The sequence below is a fragment of the Empidonax traillii genome, unplaced genomic scaffold (genome assembly GCF_003031625.1).
Source record: "Empidonax traillii isolate 1590-97213 ecotype Southwest subspecies unplaced genomic scaffold, ASM303162v1 scaffold95:size1152806, whole genome shotgun sequence".
Classification (NCBI taxonomy): domain Eukaryota; kingdom Metazoa; phylum Chordata; class Aves; order Passeriformes; family Tyrannidae; genus Empidonax; species Empidonax traillii.
This window is the reverse complement of record NW_020955288.1, coordinates 412,591-432,412: the sequence shown is the minus strand read 5'-3', so window position 1 is coordinate 432,412 and position 19,822 is coordinate 412,591. Positions and strand designations below refer to the sequence as shown.

Sequence of the window (19,822 nt, the reverse complement as noted above, 5' to 3'; positions counted from 1 at the left end):
TTGAAAAAGTCAATATTATTTCACAAGAAATCTATAAAACAAACTGACAAGTACTACTGCAGCAGTCTACGCTAGTGCTTCAAGGAACATTCAGTCTCAAACAGGGATTTGGAACTGCCTTCAGAAAGAATTGAGCAGAATTAGCATTGTTCTATCTCTTTCTGTTGACCCTACAGGAACTCAGACTCCCGACTTTGGTCTTGGAATTGGCCATGAAGGTGTAAAGCAGAGGCCGTGGATACTCCCCATTACCTTCAAAACTTCCAAGTAAGCCTGGGAAGTGGTGTATGCAATCATTAGAGAACTTTGCCATTATATTTATCTACACTGCTGTTTCTCATAGACTGTAAAGGGATCATCCTTTGAAGAGTTAATCCCATCAAACTTACACATGGTGTCCTAAAGTATGCAAACTTTGAAGGGTTAAAGATATTAGCTACGTGGCAAACTGACATTCATGGACAAAGGTGAAAACACTCAAGCCTAGATTGATGCACGGCCATGAAACCACAGCCACGAAGGTTTTGTGGCTCTCAAAAAATCAGATCAAAAATGTTTGGTATAAAAGGAAGAGGAAATGCCAAAAGCTACAGGAAAGGTACATGGCTCCCACAACATCCTGTTATAATCTGCAATACCATTTGCATGTAACATGGGAAGTTTCCTCTTTCAGGCCAGGAGCAAGGTGCATAACACCTTTTTTCTGAGTACAACTCCAAATTAATAAAGAGGTAACTTTGTTAGGTCTTTGCAAAGATACCAGGAGACTCCACCAGAGTCCACAACAGAATTTCACAAAAAGGCCCAAACTAAAAGAAGCGTGCTCCCAAAGAAAGATGAGCTATTTCCATTGCTTCGTGTGTTTGACTGGGATGTGTAACATTTTACTGGTTGCAAGTTTCAAAAAGAGAAACTTGAGTTTGGCTTTGATGTACACATTTCAAGACCTAATCTGAAAAAGCTCACACTGCAAATGAATTCATTATAGACTCAATAGATTAATGTTCCAGCCATTTTTAAAGTAAAAGGTCACAGAAAGCTTTTTAATACCTTTTCAATTATATTGCAAATAACCCAAATAAACTGTTGACCCCATAAAAATCATTGGTTTTTACACTCATTTATTTAACTGCATTCTTTTTTTCCACTAAATATGTTTTTCATATTCTAAAGCACTTTTCAGCATATTTTTTCCTCAAGAACCTCAAAGAAACAGTGTAGGAATTTAAAGAGAATTTAGTGTACACATTTTGGGTAAGATCCTTTTCAATACTCTTTTGCTCACTGGAAATTTTAAGTACGGGCATTGTGCCCAATGTAACAACACATAAAACAGATGTGTTTTTCCATTCACATTGGGCAGGAAGTTTCATATTAAGCATTTCAATAATTGCACAAGAAATGTCTTATATATGCTGAAATATCCTTATGGCTTGATTTATACTGGAAAAATTAGCTGTCCCCTAGAGCAATAAATACCTGAAAAATTAAATGCCATAAGAATTTTAAACCTCCATGGGGAGTAAGGGATCACAGATACTCTCTGTTTTACTTGGATGCCTAGATTTCACTGTTTCCCCCTTCTCTCTTTCACTATTTCAAACACAAATGTTTCTGATATACTCACCAGTGGTTTAGTTAAGCATGATTGTAGATAAGAGTTCGGACTATCAAAAGAAGCAAAAAAATAGGCTGGGTAGGTCCAGATTTAATGCACAGGTAGCATAGGCTTGACACTGAGATGTATTATTGTGTGTGTGTGTGCCTGCTGCTCCCAGAAGTTGGGAGGGATAGGAAATAAGTAGAATGGAGCAGAACCTGATTCAGCAATGTGTGCCTGAATCTCCAGAGAGTTCTTACTATTAGAAGCAACAGCTCATATCAACTCCTCGGGGAATGACAATCCAATATTACGTTAGGAAAAGACTGTGAGCACCATATAATGTGAATCTGCAACTGGTCTTGAAAACACATGTTTATGTATGGATTATTATGGTGGGCAACCAGCAGAAACTCAGCTATTGACTCTGTTAGGAAGAGCGGAGCAGAAGCTGCACGTCCAGCTCCTGCATGGTAAGACGTGATAACTGCTTATGGGAGCAGCCACAAGAGCACCCTACAACATGGTGAATCAAGGGCTCTATATCGAGACCAAAAAGCTGGATTTAAACACTAATTATATGAGCAAAGAGGAGTGGAACACTGGTACTGCTAAAGTCAGCAGCTAAACCTTTATCCTCTCTGAAGACACATTTTACTTTCAGTCTCCAACTCTATACCTAATTTACATCTGCATGATTAGGTCCTGCATTCAAAGGCAGTTATGTGAACATCTTCTTCCACATTTCCCTCTTTTGTGAAAGTCCTGTAAATCACATTGGAATACTTGAGGTTTAGTATGAAGATGTGAGATGGGGGAAAACTAAGCAATTGGAGCAATTCACATTTGCCAGTGACACCATTCATATCTGTATTCTTTTTCTTTCAGTGAATATTTGAATATTACTGCATATATTTGGCCATACAAATTTTACCCAGGCCACTGAAGAAAGGAAATTTGCTGCAAAATTTGAAAAAGTGTGTCTATCAGCCATTTAAAATACAGAGTTACTCGAGCACTTCAAAACGTATCTTGCTTTTTGCTCTTGGAAAAACATTTTAACCTTCACTTAGCCATCCCATAGCCCTGTAGGATCTAGATCCAATGCAAATTTTTAAGGAGATACAAAAAATGTAGAATAGATACCTTCTGGTCTTGGCTTTGGTTTTTCCAGTCCACCATCTTGCATTAGCTCAAATGCAAAGGATACGTTGAGGACCTAGTAATATAATGAAGGTAGTCATTATTGTGAACTTTATATTTTATAGTACAAATGTTCAAAACAAGATGTATTTAAAGGTGCAGAAGGAAAAAACAGTCAGGGCTGCATTTATAAATAGAAGATTTGGTACATGGAATGCCGACAATCCATTGTTTTGGTGTGTTAGGCTTATGGTGATTTCAGAAATATAAAAATAATTGAAAGATAACATATGAACTAACATTACCCATAGAAAAATTACTTACAAGTAAGAATAGCCCACCTCCCTCAACTTTGAAAATTGGAACATGATGGCCCATGAAGTTCTCTTGTCTTGAACAGACAGCTGAACTGCCTGGATAGCAACAGACACTGAGGTAATGGTTGGTCTCAAATTGACACATTGTACATATATGCCTTTATGCTTCCAAAACCCATTAAACTTTTCAAATGTTAAATGTGTCTTGAATTTTGGACATTAAAAAAAAATCAGTTCTGTCATCAATTCTTGTATGTAATCCTATATGCACTTAATGAACAGTAAGTCTCGTGCAATGACAGCATCGCACAGTGGCTGCCAAAATCTGTTAAGACTTGCTAACCACACCATCATTAATATAATTTTCTGTTTTACTCCAGATAAGTATTAATACTGAAATTTTTTTAATGCTTGGAAATGGTTGGTTACCAGTACAGCCCTTTCTTTCAACTATTAACATCAAAAATGTATGTGGAAAAATTTATGTCATCCTTGTAAAACTAGATATGTTTATATGTTTGGTTTTTTTTTGATAGAAAAATGCAATCTAATTACCTTTTGTTCAAAACTATCAGGAGTCAAGAAAAAGCTGTGCAGGGGAACAAAATAGCCTTCTAGGAGACCCATTAGCAGGACTAAGTACACACCATCTGCAAACTGTAAAAAAGACATTTCTCAGTACATTTCCTGAAAAATATCTCATTGTTTTTCTTAATGAGCAAGATATATATTGTCTAATGCAGAACTGTCAACAAACTACTAAAACGAATATTTTAAATTGCAACTAAACGATGTCATCTCACTTCTTTGATTCTATGTAATTAGTTAGTTCTGTTATGTCTAATTTTTAGTGTCCGTAATTACAGTGGAAGATATCTAATTGCTATGATATATGTTCATTTCTATTGAAAAAAACAGCAACATCCATAAGAAGGACATGGACCTGTTGGAGCGAGTCCAGAGGAGGCCACGAAGATGATCAGAGCACCTCTCCTGTGAAGACAGGCTGAGAGCTGGGATTGTTCAGCCTGGAGAAGAGAAGGCTCCAGGGAGACCTTTGTAGCACCTTCCACTGCCTAAAGGGACTACAAGAGAGTTGGAGAGGGACTTTTCACAAGGCCATGAAGCGACAGGACAAGGGGGGAATGGCTTTAAACTGGGGGGGGCAGGTTTAGATTAGATATTAGGAATAAATTATTTACTGTGAGGGCACCGAGGCACTGGAACAGGTTGCCCAGAGAAGTTGTGGATGCCCCATCTCTGGAATTGATCAAGGCTTGAGCAGCCCGGTCTTGCGGAAGGTGTCCCTTCCAAACCAAAACATTCTATGTTTCATGGTTTTGTCAAAGGTCTCTCAATTCTACCCCTGTGACATCAGGTCTATTAGTGCACTGAGGTATCTCCATACTCAAACTGAGTTATCTGAAGCAACCTATCACCTTACTAAGTAAATTTTCTTCCAACTGATAGAAATACAATCTCTCATCTTAGGGATTACTGTTTTGCATAAATGCTTAAGGAGTTTCTAGGTACATTTGAATAATACATTTTTCCCCGAAGTAAAGAATACAATAAGCAGAAATAGGGAATGCCCTTTTGAAAGCCTTTACACATTATTTCCATCTAAATCTTGATTTTACCTTTGCAGAAATCTCTATCAGATTGATAGCTATTTAAATGAAGTAGAGATTCTTAACAACATGAATCAAGACATAAAATAAAGCCTGACCTGAAGACACCTGGGCTTTTTTGACAGTGCAGATACCACCCCTTCCTGCCTGACCCGTAATTTTCTTATGATAACTGCTGCAATTGTTCATATGGGGAGGTATTAATACAGCAGGATTAAGCTTTTCTTTTAACTTCTTTTCAGCCAATTTAGCAGCTGAGGACAAGAAAGACGACCATGCACCACATTATTTCTGTGGTGCAATCAAGCCTGCAGCCCAGCTGTACAGCTGCCTGTACACTTGAGTAGCTTTACTCTGGAGAATGTATCTCACTGAATAGAGCCATTGTAATCCCATGTGACTGCGTGCTTGTGGAAAGGTAGGGAGGAAACAACTGCTCAGCCTGACGCTGGATCAAACCAAGCGGACAGAGTTCTTTCCTGACCAAAACAAGCAGGTTCTTCTCAGAGCACTTGGCAGCACCCAAAGGGTAGCGTTTCTTAATTAATTTTTATGCTAGTGAAAGCACAAAACTGGTTTAGATGCTTAACTGGTGAGGGTCTTCCTCATATAAGAATATTTAGAAATGAAGGGTTTCGTGCTGAAATAACATCTTGGAGCACATTCAATAACAATTCAATGAAATTTCTGGATGAAGTTTGGGGCGTAGAGCATAACATAGTGCAACTATCTCTTCCCTTTAAGAAAGCCTATAAAATTCTACCTGCGTGTCTAGTTCAGTCACCTCCAGATTCAGTTTATTCAGATGCTTGTTCACAAAGGTGATGAGAGTCTGAAATATGAAAACAGTGTAGTAAAGGCATATTCAGTAGGGCAGCAGTCCAACGCAAGCAGTATTAACTCCACTCAGAAGAGAGTATATGAGTGAGGAGACTGCAACACAGTCTCTAAGTTTTAAAACTGAAATGTGACATTAAAAAAAAATAATTTTCCAAGAATTAAGAACAGAAATAAAACAAGTATGATAATATAAAAAACCATACTGTTAAAACATAAAAAACAAACACTTGTAGCAGACTACAGGGAAGTAGGTAATTGGACTCCACTCAAATCTGACAGCAGCCAAAATACTCTAGGTCAGACCTTTAGTAGTTGTAAAATGGGTATCTCTTTAGCATTAGTATAGCCAATGTACCAGTTGGGTTCTACTCAACATGCACTTTGTGAGAACTTATTTGAAGGGATCTTAGATAACTATATGTTACTGTGTGTTCCAAAGTTAAATTCATGCTGCTAAACATTAAATAAAAAGTAATATAATAATTGTGAATTTGTATATTTAAGTATAAATCTTAAGTGTATTTAATGTATGCAAACTCTGCCAATTATATATTCTATCCACACACACTCACTACAGACATACAGAGACACTCAAGAATGCACATGCACACATTATGTATGTCAAAAATAAAAACTTTCCAACCTTTTTCACTACATTGAGCTTGTCTGGAGCGTGGTCAAATAAAGTGTCAAATGCGTCTCTTTCTGAAAAACATTCAGTGATATTAATATACTGAATAGCACTTGTTCCAGTGCAGAATAAACACTTACTGAGACACATATTCATTTGAGACAACACAGCCAGCAGAATGTTTCAATATAGTCTCTGTATTGCAAGTACCATGTATTTTGCATCCTGCTCTCTTGCTGTAAGCTGCTGGTAACTTATTCACTATTATTTAAAAAAAGAATTGATTTCAAGTAGGATATGGATTGCCTAATGACCCCATTTCTCAAAAACAAACAAAGAATAGCTATGCATAAAACCTTAAACAGCCAGATACAGGTAGTTAAGTAACCAAATAATTTTGTGCAGAACAACATGAGTTTACATTAGAGCCACTACATCTACAGATGAAGATTTTCCCCATGGGCCACTGACTGCATTGTGGTATTAAGCATCTCAAGCAGGCCTATGATATTATCTGCAATACAATCCTTTGTATAGATGTTTTGGGCCATTCTGATATGCAATTTAGGACATTATCAGCAGTACAGGTAACCTAAGGCAGCATGACAGGAGTGCTACTGTGATGACCTTCTGAAGAAAACAGAAAAAATAATTAAAACAAAGCCACCAGAGCCTTTTCTGAGCATTTTCCATTTTGACAATCACCTGAATGATAGCAAATGACCCCATAAACAGTTACATTCATATTCCTCAATTAAAAAAAAAAGCTAAAGTAGATCCAAAGCCATTTATAGAAGTCAGACCTTATATTAAGTAAGACTGCTCAGGGATATCATTGGGAAAAGAAGTCATTCATGAAGCCTTTAAATCAGCTCCATGGCAGCCACTGAAAGAATACAAGAAGCAAAAGCTAAATTCTTGGTGGCCTAAAAAAATAAAGAAGTAAAAGCTAAATTCTCTACGTAAGCTGCTCAGGTGAGTGTTTTCTGCTGTCCAGGCATTTGGCCAGTCTCAGTCCTGGCAGTAAGATATACCAGGCACAGGATCTTGCATGGGTAGGGTTGCTGAATGATGACTCCAAGTCTTCAAAGTGTAAGTAGGTAACGGATGTAAGAATATCATCATGTTCACCAGCTGCTTCATGATAAGCCACCATTTTACATTATGCTGGGAACTTATAACCATTAATACTATTACAGTAACGTTCTAGAGGTTAAACCACAAAGCACCTGCATATTAACATGTGCTGAAAAGCAATGAAATTTAAAGATGGTCGGACTGATTTTGATGCTTTTTCCCCCCCCTTTTGTTAACTGCCATAATAGCCTGTGGTGCAGATATTTGCCAGGGCAACTTGAAATCCTCTACTTCCTTGCAGGTTGATCAAAGTGACCACCCACTGCAGAACTAATGTGTACTTTGGCTGCATCAAGGAAAAGATAATAATCAAATGAACTTACCATGCCTTCCTGACAAAGCCCTATAGGAAAAAAAAAAAAAAGAAAAAGAACAAGAACAAAACAATGTTATATATAATTCACTTGCAGATATTGTGCTGCAAAAGAAAACAATGAACATGGTCAGATCTTCAACTTGGTGGATACTGGAGTGAATCCACGGAACTAAGAAAACCGTCATTAAATTACACCAACTGAGGATCTGGATTAGTCTGGAGTCTATCAGCATAATATCTCTTGGCTTCACTAAAGTCTCAAGGAGGCCAGATCTCACATTTTCCACTTTGAACCAAATCAACACACCTTGCTTGAGTGAAGAAGGCCTTTTCATGTTGATTTTGTGAAAACCTGCCCCTCTCCTTAAAAGATGAATTTACCACACCAACTGAAGCATTTTGCTCCAGTTAATCCCTCATATAACTATCACGCATAAACAAATCCATACAGATAAAATAAATCATAGTACAGCTTCTCTCCATTCAACTAGAAACCAGAATATTCTACTATTGTTCTCTGTTGGTTTGGAATAACTTTTCTGTTATAAATTGTTCAGTGAGATGACACATAAAGGGCTTACTACCGGCATTTTACATTCCCAAAGTCAAAACTACCTAAAAATAGTCACATCACATTCCTTTTTGAACAAATCTCATTCTTTATCAAGTCAAAACCAACAGAAAAGAGTGAGGTATATCTTTCTTGTTTGTTTGAAGGACTATTTAATAAAATAATAATAAATATAATAAAAATAAATTAATAGTAGATAAATACAGAGTAGAGATTTTGTATATCTTCACTCTATCTTCTCATCTATCCTGATCTCCTGTTTTTAGTTCCCCTCCTCTCTATTCCCTCTCCTCTTGTATTTTTAGATGCATGTTTGCAGCTCTTGAAAAGGCTAAAATGCAGTCACTGGCTGATGCATCATCTTCCCTGGAACCCCAATACTGAAATCTAAATATCAGCAAATGTTTGAATTTCTGGGACGCATCTGTGTTCAATTACTGAACTGTTGGCAAAAGTGGTGTTGACATACTCAGTGTTACCAGTTATTTCCTCTTGGATTTGTCGAGACTGGAGGATTCCTTCTCGTTTCTGGAAAAAATAAAAAAGTGACATTTTTCTCAGTAAAGTTTAATGCTTAGGGTACGGTAAAAATTTATTTGTGATCCAGAAAAGTAATTAGATAAAAAGCCTGAAAAATAAGAACTTTTCTTAAACAAACTTACAGTAATATTATTTTACCTTGCAAGTATTTCAGAAAACTCTTTTGTACATTAACGAGAAACTTGAAACTCCACCTGTAGAAGGAAGTATTACTTTCCCTTTCTCCATTGTTCCTAATTCACTTTTCTTTTAAAGGCCCCAATTCAGCAAGACATTTGAAACACCTAAACCCATATGTAAGTATTTTAGTAGAGGTATGCCTCGGTGAGCTGAATTAAACCTTGTATTTCAGTGAACAGCTTTGGCAGATGGTGCCCGTGCTTCTCTTTTGCAAAAAGTCTGCTCTAGGCCATTTGTTCTCTCTGCCCTGCTCATACTCTTTCTTTTTTGCCTCAGTGCTTCCCTTTTCTGACTTGCTCTCTAGACAAAGAGCTCTATTTGCCTCTGATGGAAAACCAAAATGGAGCTTCCATTCGCACTCCCAGCCTGCTCCAGATCCCAGTCACCAGGCGGTTAATATGAGCGGTGACTCCAAAGTTGAGATGCGAAAACCCTTCACGTGGTGCTGAGTGGCCTCTGGTCAGAGGTTGCACACAACATGGCAGAACCCAACTCAAATGGCTGCTCATTTGAGTCAGTCGGAAAATGAAGTTGAAAAGTTTGACATTGTTTTCAGTATGCTGCTGATCAGTCATCTGGCGGCGGTGTAAATACCGTACATATGTTCTGTCTCTCTGTGTTCTCTCTGCTAATTCTATTCACTGGTTATTACTAAAATTTTGCAATAAAGAAAAAAAAAGTCAGGCGAATGCTGACGACTGCATGTAAAGTCTAGACATTAGGCAATTATTCACGATTCTTCACTCCCTGTCATAAAAGGAAATGAGAAAAATAAATTTATGCTGCTCCTAGACTTGCCTTCTATGTAGAAAAGGAGAATAATGTTTTGGAAAAGTCCTTCCTGGCATGTGAACTGGGGCTGCTGCTCTTTCTTGCCTTGGAGAAGATAGCACATCCCTACCTGAGGCAGTCCTCAGTGTATGATGTGCTGAGGATTTAGCCAGCCTTGTGACTGTTATTTCTATACAGCATTACTAAAATATATGAAGAAATGTCTGTCTTTCTGCAAGAAAGCTGAACACAGCTGGGTCACTCCAGACCAGGACCTGGGGTAATGTAAACTGTCCTTTTAGCTAGATGATAGTTTTAGGGGGTTTCCACAATATTTTTTAAAGTCCTGTTACTAAGTATTTTGAACACAGTAAAAATTGCATTCAAGAAGGACCTTTGAATATTAAAAAGACAGAGTGGAGTCCAGTGTGTTACACTGGGGGCACAGAACAGCTGCTATCTTCAGTCACATACGTTGAAAATCTGAAGAAAAATGACCTAATTTAGGGCTATCTTCACTTCCAGCTTGTGCAGACAGCAGTAAGTGCTCATACTTTAAGTTCATGTTAACTCCAATTAGAATTCCTCTCTAAGATTTTGTTTAGTTTTCCCTTTGCTGCAGGGTGAAAGGAAACTTTTATTTCCTCCTCATGATGACTCTGACACACCAGTGATGCCTTCTGCAGCAAAAGCCCTATTCCTCTCATCTCCTAGAAGAGTTGAGCACCACAGCAATGGTATCTGTACTTTTCAGTGACCAGTCTGGTAGTATGAGAGCAGAAAAAGGTCCTTCTGAGGACTGAAAGACTGCCCAGCATGTTCTTTAAAGGCAACAGTGGCTACAACTGAAATAACAAACTACAAAAATCAACATCTATTATTTGAAAGTCACTGAGAAATGAAGTATGAATTAAGACTCCCCAAGAAAAGCTGGGTGACAACAGGAGACTTTAGTGGACAAGTTTGGCATTTTCTTCTCTCACACCTGAAAGACTCCACAAAAAGCCATGAAGATCTTCCTAATCACTTACCATTTTAAATTGTCAACTACCTCTAGAACAAAAAAATACATCTGAAATCTGGGTAGGATGTCTGGAAATGCAAAAGGTCTCTTCTTCATCTCCCTTTGTATCAGCAGTTCTATGTAACTGAGGGACAACTGGTTAATTTTCCCAGACAACATCCCACTTTGAAAACCTTCCCACTGCTTGGATGGCTTTTTGCCTATGTATTGTTGCTATCCAGTCATCTGGAGGATCATGTTTTATAATTCTAGCTCTAATTCTAGAGCTTGAAAGAACAAATGCATTTGTCACAGGTTCAGAAAAATACTTCTTGAGAACATGAAGCCAAAGTTTCTCTGAAACATTTCAGACCTTTCCGGATAGTGTGACCAATGATCTCCAGTTAAGTTTGTGATGTACATCTTCATCTAGTCTCACTAATTTCCTAGCTTTGCCTAAGAGTAGTTTATGCACCCAAGAAGTGCTGTCCCAGAATATACTGCAGCCATACTGGCTGCCCTGCCGCTGCATTCTTATACTCTCTGACTTACATCTCTTGCACACAAACAATCTGTCATCTAATCATTCATGGATGGCATAAATAAATAATTTTTAAAAAGAGGCAACATGATGACAAGATCCAGCTCTCTAAAAAAGCTCTCCCTTGTTTCAGTAGATACGATCAAACAAAGCCTGGGCTTTGTTCAAAATTATTCATTCCATTAGTACGAAAGGAAAAGAAAATAATATAACATAACAGAATAGCTACAGAAGGTCCAACTATCACATTTTTTCCCAAAGCAGCTCATAACACAGACTTCATATTACTCTCATTGCTAACAGCTTTTGTACAAAACAGCCAAAGGAAACAAGCTTTCCTAAGAACCTGTTGAGCATGAGCACATTTTTTGTTTCACAAATATCTTTGTTTCTGTTTCAATGAACTACACCCAGCCAACACAACAACCCTCAGATTTTATGTGTTTCTACACCTAGAAAAAACATGACATGAACTAAAGTAGTCCTTAAAGACTTCATAAAAGGACTTTGTTCTTTTAATTTCTCTTTCTCTACTGTTCTCTTCATTGAAGCATGTACAATAGAATTTAAAACCAGCTACCACATAGTCTGTTAAGCTTCCCTAGGCTTGATCTTACTTTACAGAACGTATGAGAGTTTAGAACTTGAGGTGTGCAAGTCTGACCACTAAACTAGGCTTTAGGATCTGCCGATCGTTGATTAAAACCTCCACTGAGTTCAAATGGTACATGATGCTTTACATAGAATTAGTTCCACGGGACACAGAAGACAGATTTAAAAAATAAGCAAAAAAACCCCATTCACCATAAAATAAAAACGATAAATGCCTCAAACAATTACAGTAAGTATACTGGCCCCCACCCTCTGTTAACAGGAATCAGCACAGCTTTGGAGTTCCACTGAGCAGCTTTCACCCAGCTTGGGGTCTGCAGGACAAAATCTTCTGCAACATTACTTGGATTTTATTCTGCTGCAAATGCTTTCTCCACAATTCACTGGCGCCTGAGCCTGAGCTGTGCAAAGCAGTGAGCCAGATTCTCCCACTACTTACTGTTTTTAAATCGGTTTATCTGTACTGACTTCAGTGGATTTGCTGTTGAACTACATTAGCCTATTAAACAGGAGGACAATTATATCTATTGATTTCAATGGGAATTTTGTCTGGATGTGTGGAGTGACAGCAAATCTGCTTCTCTATTGTAGGACTGTGCTCTTTTTCTTGTTTAGTTTCTCAGCATAAAGATGTCCTGCCCACTGTATTCCCAATTTCTTAAGCTGGTTTTGGTGGAACTTTGAGATAAAGCAGTGAAAATAATACATCTACAATAGCCAAAGGAAAGTGCTTGAAAACTATATTCCTCTGAAGCCTAAATGCAGATTTCTGGGATTCCCTTTCATTATCTGTAGAGAAACCCATGAAGCAGAACCTGAGAGTCAATGAGTCATCACCAGGCACCAGTGATACATTTACCAGACTCTCCTTCAGATTTCTCCCCAAATTACAAAACTTATCCCATTTGAATGCTGGAAAAAAGAGCAGTTACTTTCTCAGATCTGTCTCACAGATTTTCAGTCACACAAAACTTGAGCAATAGCTCTTTCCACCAGTTACTTCGGGGTAACATCAGCTAAAAGGCATAAATAAAGACAGTTACAGTGGGAAAAATAAAGGCAAAGTTAATTGGAGAGAAAGAAAAGCAGATTAAATGGGAAGAGGCCAAATAAGATAGGGCACACACAAGTCCAACTGAAAGAAAAATGATGAACAGAATAACATAAAGAGTTCGAATGGATGAGGCTCTAATAAGGAGACCGACTGACACAAAAGATTTAGTTGATGGGGGTTTTTTTGCGTGCTTATGAGAAAACCAACACTGTAATCAGACTAAATTAGTATGCACAAGGCTGAAAAAGAATATTTAGTCACCTAACATGAATCTGAATGTAATAAACAGTGACAATTCATCATTCAGTGCCAAGAATGATTTGAATCTCTACACAAGTGAGAAGACCGTCAAAAAATGGGAAAAATAATAATTCTAGAGATCACACTGAGGGATAAACACATTCCAACAATAATAATGCTTCATATATTTTTAATGTCACAGTCTGGCCACTTCACAATCAAAATAAGATATTCTGAGCCACAGCTCAATCTGGGAAAGCACTTCTGCCTTTTTCTGGTTGAAGCACTGTCAGCAGGGAAGATGCACATGTGTTTCTCGCCAGCCAAAGAGACACACAAATGCCCATCCAAACAGAAACTCTAGAGGCATTTCTTAAGAAACCCCTCAGTCATTTTCACAACACTACCAAGAGCTGTTTAATGCCCCTCTTACCTGCACAACAACCACTTGAATGGACACATGATCGGGGAGTCTGATTGGTGCTCGAAAATACTGAGATAATGCAACCAGAAGATGAAGTATTGCTACGAGACTTTTAGCGTGAACAGCTGAAATAGATATCAAAAGCACAAGTTACAAACTGCAAAGTAACTGGGACACGTATTTTTTACTTCTTAGGATGTAAGAATTATGGGAATCTTTTCCTCTTCCCACCTGGAGCCAGGGGCACTTTTAAGGCACCTTGTCTCTTCTGGGCTCCTCTGCTCAACAGGCTGTGAGAATGAGACCCAGTCAGCAACGTGTGTCAGCACTGAAGTGCTACTCTTTGCAACACGTCTGGATGCCATAGGCTTGTGTAGATGGAAATCTAAAGCTAATCCAAAAGCCAGATTTCATGTACGGCAGTTTAAGTGCTGTCTCTGCATTCTCCTTGCCTCTCCTTTATTCCTTTTATTTCAATAAGGATTTATGGACTATCAGAAAGATATTTTTGTACTCATAACATGCACTTATTCATTTTTAAGTGTCACAATGTCTTCAGGATGATAAACGAGCCTATTTTGGCAGAAGTCTTAAGCAATAACTTACTAAACTCAATGACTCAAACATTCCTCATGAAGTTGTTATAGTTCTGTTACTGAAGCTTTTTCACAGCAGGTTTCATAGGGGTAGTTAACACTAACACAACTTACAAGATATCAAAAGCCATGCTGTAGGAAATCCTTAATCAAGTATCAAACCATTGGCATAAAAGTGAGTAATTTCTAATTCTTATTATTGCCTTTCTTCTTCTAATTTGTTTTTGCATTTCCCAGAGCAGTATTCCTAAATGATCTTTCACAGCTACAGTACAGTGCACTTGAAGTTTCTTGTCTTGAACTAACCAATAACTCCTACCTTACCTCACTGGTAAAGCACTAAAATATGCTTCTTCATTATCTTCTAATGCAAGTCTCAACTATGCCATGGAGATACCAATTCATATAAAATGTGGCTTTGCTGTCAAATTTTGCTGGAGTGCCAGTGCTCATGGATGAGGCGCTTTAGGAGAACACTACAAACATGTCTGTCTGCCTGGCACTGGTGTGTGCCACAGCTGGGTCCAGCTGCTGCTGTCTATCTCTACTTCAGCCCTAAAACACATGTAAAACATTAAATTAAAACTAGAAGTTAAATTTTCAGGCCACTCCACACACCCTGCCTCCAGCTGCAAAACAGAGAATGGAAAAAACCGGGGGGGACATGGAAAAGAGAAGGGGACAGAAAATTCAGCAAGACCACACAAAGGAGCAAGTCAGAATGCCTAATGTTCACTCCTCATCCCTTGTGATATTTCTCTCCCTCTCACTAATTGGTTGTGAATGGAACAGGATACAAAACTGCTCAGGTCAAAACAGGTATAGGAGACAGTAAAACCGCTATGTACAAGTCAAGGTATTCACCAGCATAAAATGATTCTAAAAACCAAACTTAAAACAGATTAAGAGGCCTAATTTTCTAAAACTAGTAACCTGGTTTCTACAGTATATATGCACCAAAATGTCTCATGTTGGACCACTGAAGGTATTTCTGTTAGATATTGCTATATTCATTTTTAATACATAAAACAGAAGGACTCAGAACTAACCTTGATGAGAGTTTTGTAATCGAAACTAGTAGTTCAGACTTAGCCTTAAATGAGCAGGAAATATTATTCCTATCTATGTTGCAAATTTTACACAGATAAAGAGTTCTAGGACCTAATCTTCCTCCTGCCTGTCTATTGTATTTATACAGGTACCTGCCTGTTTCAACAAACCTATTTGGTAACAGAAAACTTAAGCTGGTATGCACATGGACTTTAGAACAAAACCACCATACTTTGACAGACTCTGAAAAGACAGTTCATTGAAACTGAAGGTTGAGCACCACTAAAGAGGGTAGAGTGCACCATATCTGGAAATGCCCTTCAGAGCAGGTCCTACCATAAATAACAGATTTCAGCCTTCCCTTATCATTGGATATTTCAGAATTCCAGACAGCACCTACAGACTCCCAGCTGCCAGCAAATGAGAACAGCACAGCAAGCACAACTTACAGTCAACGTTCCATTTAATGCTTCTTGGGGGGAGTTTAAGGGTTTCATTGATCTTTTCAAGCACTGTCTGTAGCTTCTGCTTCTGAGCAATTTCAGATTGAGTAACTTCTGCAACATTCAGCTTCTCACTTTCAAGCTTCTCTGAAATGACAGAAGAAAAAACAGAAAAACCAATTGTCAACTCCATGAAGAATACAAAGACATTCCATTTCCTAGGTTTAAAATTATCTTAAGTTTTCTTCCAGATCTACTTTCCCCCACCCTACTGAGCACCTAAAGATAAGATCCTATTTTCCCTTTAGTTACACATTGCCAGTGGGAAGGCCAAGTATCACACCACTGGCTAACAAGTATTTGCTGAAACTCCCTTCAGGGAGCACCAGACTCCCTGTATGGCCCAATACTTCTATTGCTGCTGCATGAGAGAGTATCACTCTGCATGAGAGTGGCTTGAACAGCAGACCATCAAACCTAGGAAACAGACACCACCTTTCAGATTTGTTTCATCAGTCTCAGCCTCTCAGCTTCTACCTCAGATGCAGGAGATTAAAAAATTTTACTTGGCCCATTTGTGATAAAAGTGAAGTGATTCCATATTCGCAGAGGTGGAGGATGCACCAAAGAAATGCAAACAAGTTTTTTGGAGGCATGAAAACAACTAAAACCTCAGGCAATGTCTTACTATGCAACCACAGCCTTTTTCTGCACTCAAAATTTGCAGTAGATTTTAAGATACTTTATGAACTGGTGTGTTACTGATTGGACAGATTGCTATGTATATCATACACAGCTTAGTGTTTACATTTAAATAGTAAGCAAAGAAACTTTAGCAGTAAGATGACAACATCAGAAAAAATTGTTTGGTCATCTATCAATTTACTTCTATGAAAGAATATTTCATTAAGAGATATCTTATTTGGTAAGAGCTGATCTTATTCTCATCAAAAGGAACTGAGTATCTTCCCATAGGGAGTGAGCCTGAGCTACCAGTTTAAGAGACTGCTCTCTCCTAACCCTGCTGTATTCTAATCCTGCCTGAGAGACTGCTGTCTCCATGGGTTTCTTGTGCCTCCTCAGAATCACTCTCACAACAAGACCGAAGTCTTCAGTCAGCATAGACCTGATCCACAAGGAATTGAGGGTAATGGAAAAGATTCCACCGAAATCTATAAATGCTGGATAATTATACGCACATTTAAGAGCCAGGCTGCATCTGATATGCATTCTTTGAATTTTGGGTGAGGTCACTGGAGGTCTGCCCATGAGAATCAAATTGCTCAGTCTGGGGCATATCCAGTCCATCACAACATATTCAATAGCTCAACCATTCATAGAAGGGAATAGTCTGTGTAGTCTTTATTGTAAGTGCTCACATGATGTTTCAAGATTCATTTTAGATACTGAAAAGAAATTTACTGGAGACTTTATGAGCTGTAATAACTATGAAAATGGCTTCCAAGCCAGCACTGTAAAAAGCACATGCCAGCTCTGCATTAGCAGTTTCTTTTCTTTATCTGTTTCTCAGCTGAAGCTCAGTTTGCAGTCCACTGGGCACCATTACCTCAGCAACGTTAAAAGCCAGACATCAAATCTGAGAGAAATTCCAACTTTCCAGAGGAACTTCGCAATGTGAATAAACTACAGTATGGAATGAGCAGAGATTAAAAACATCCACCGTTGTACTGAAAATACCCTTTCCTTCAAATTTACTTTCCACTTGTAACACGGTTAAGTTTGTGCAGCACATATGCAGATAATAAATCTAATTGGAGTGAATACTGTTGCCAAGACAAGAACCCTCCCTCTCTAGCACCCCAGGTAGGCTTTATGCTGTTCTCATCAACTGCAGAGCACCACACATTGCACTGCAGCTCTGAGGATTGTGCATGCAGCCTATTGCTCAAGGGCCTCATAATACAATGCTATTTTTATATCACTTAGTGGCATAAATGTAAGATGATACCGAGGCTCCTAAGTAGGAATAAGAGATCCACTTATTGACAAAGTGCCTTAACAGCGTGCACGTATATTTTTTTCTTACCAAATAATTTCTGCAAAACTTGTCCATCATACAGGTCTTCAGCCAAGTCTTTCACAATAATCCTCTCTCCTACCAACACATCATTAATCCAGTCAATTAATACCTATATGGGAAACACAATTTGGCAGTATTATACACTATTCATTTGCAATTTAAAACACATGTCATTCTGTACAGTGATGAAAATACTTAGTAGAAAGGATACCAAATTGCAATGGCTCAAAATACAGCCTGAAACACCATGGGAAGCAAACGGGAAAGACTCAGGAAAGACCCTTCTAAGGCGGCTGTGTCAATGTACCACAAGGTCTAGACAAATACCAATTCATTCAGTGCCTTCTGGAGTGAAATGTTTCTCTTGCTTTCAGTTGCATTTTAACATTTTATTGTGAAGCAAAAGGTTCTGAAGTTGAATCTAATGAGGCATCCTGCTAAAGTTCTAACCTCAAGAATCAAAAAGACGACGGAAAGCCAGTGTGATCTTATGTTGGTGATGGGATGGCACTGAGAATGTGGACTTGGGATTTTCATTGAAATTCTCGAGTCTCTCTGTGTCACATTTACAGAAAGATTCTGCAGCAAATGACCTGCCCATTTCACTGGAATGTGCACACCACATGGTTCCATTTAATTAATATCTAACCAATGCTTTGAAGTGTTCAAATGAAAGAGGCAGGGGTAGCATTAAAAAAATAGTTTCACTTTCCTGAGAGTGTTGACATGCTTTTCATTACCTTCATTAGTTCTTGTAATTTTGGGTCATTTCTTGAATTTGGATCAACCATTGTTCGGACTTCATTTTCCTCTGGAAGGTTTAAAAGAAAGATATTAGTAGCTATTACAGCATGACACTTTATTTTACATCAAGCTTTTATGTTGAGATGTAAAATTGTTGTGAATTACCTAGCATAGTGTCCTCAGGGTCTAGTTCAAATGGAATTGGACTGAGAGGCAAGTTAATGGCATTCATTCCTTCTTCCTGTAATTCAGATACTAGGAAATAAAAAAGAAGAGCTTGGTCAAATTTCAATTTAATTTTACTTACTATTTCACTCTTGCTAGAAGTAGAATTAATTCTTTATAAGAATATGACTCTATTAGATAAGCCACTAGGTGTAATTACAACAATAAAGGATTGCTAACAAAAATTGGAGGTCCAGCCAACAAACCTTTACTTGCACGAGTAAATTTTTTGTGGGTAATGGTACTGGAATTCGTGCAATTATCTCAAATCTCTTCCAGGATAAGGCCCATTGTCCTCAAATTTTAAAAGGCTCACTTGCATTTTAATGGTCCTGACATTTTAACACTAATGAATCATTTTAGCTAAGGGAAATGATTATTGCTCTCAGCTATGTCACCCTTACTCTGGAAATGCTTCAAGTTTAGCTACTTGAGAAGAGCCGGGCATGGCTATATATCCATGCAGGAGTTGCCACACTGAGAAACTATTCAGGACTGAAGGTGCAGCTGCAGCTCTTGGCTACCTCTGTTGTTCAGGTCAGAGACAGCCCAGCTAGAGCAAGCTCTGGGATGCTTCTGGCCTGTGTCCTTGGCCTTTCCTTAGCACAAAACACAGCAGTAAGACACAGGTGTAAAATGAGGAAACCTCAAAAGTACTGCCGGAGTGTCGAGTTCAGTAATAGGTTGAGAAAGAGCTTGAACACAGGAGCAGGGGAAGTGATCCAAGATCCCATAGTTTGAAGATATCTGCAGTTGTCGTGAAATACCGATGAGTCCTTACTCAGCCAAAGCCCCCAAATACTAAAAAAATCAATCTTCTTGTAATGCATGCTCTGAGAACATAGAAACAGAAAGATCCAGAGAACTGGTGCAAAAGGAGGACTGTCACTAGTTCTGTACCCAGTACAGTTCAGAGCAACTTCATTCATTTCTCTGGGTGACCCAAAACTTTAGTAGGTTGCAAAGACAAAAACTTTTCCTTTCCTGTCCAAACATGCCTCCTTAACAGACAAGAATAAATACAAACAAGTCAATATACTAATCCTACTGCTATGGAAAAACTCACAGCACTGTGCAGGGAGGGAACCCACAAGTTTGTATCTTGCTTTGTAACCAAGAAATCAGTGCAAACCTGGTTTATCAAACCAGGAAAGAGGATTGCTGTCTTATGA

At 38.3% G+C, this 19,822-nt stretch overlaps 1 protein-coding gene across 2 annotated transcripts in view; it reads right to left on the bottom strand.

Annotated features, from left to right (window-relative positions):
- PARVA (parvin alpha) overlaps nt 1-19,822 on the bottom strand; it is a 67,651-nt gene that overhangs the window by 5,570 nt on the left and 42,259 nt on the right. For both annotated transcript variants that reach the window (XM_027881791.1, XM_027881792.1), the window contains exons 2-12: nt 18,591-18,680; nt 18,422-18,492; nt 17,688-17,790; nt 15,647-15,787; nt 13,561-13,676; nt 8,656-8,714; nt 7,623-7,642; nt 6,175-6,236; nt 5,455-5,523; nt 3,616-3,717; nt 2,747-2,819 (exon numbers count right to left, since the gene is read on the bottom strand). In XM_027881791.1, coding sequence (XP_027737592.1) covers nt 2,747-2,819; nt 3,616-3,717; nt 5,455-5,523; nt 6,175-6,236; nt 7,623-7,642; nt 8,656-8,714; nt 13,561-13,676; nt 15,647-15,787; nt 17,688-17,790; nt 18,422-18,492; nt 18,591-18,680 — 906 coding nt within the window. The remainder of the gene's footprint in view (nt 1-2,746; nt 2,820-3,615; nt 3,718-5,454; nt 5,524-6,174; nt 6,237-7,622; nt 7,643-8,655; nt 8,715-13,560; nt 13,677-15,646; nt 15,788-17,687; nt 17,791-18,421; nt 18,493-18,590; nt 18,681-19,822) is intronic.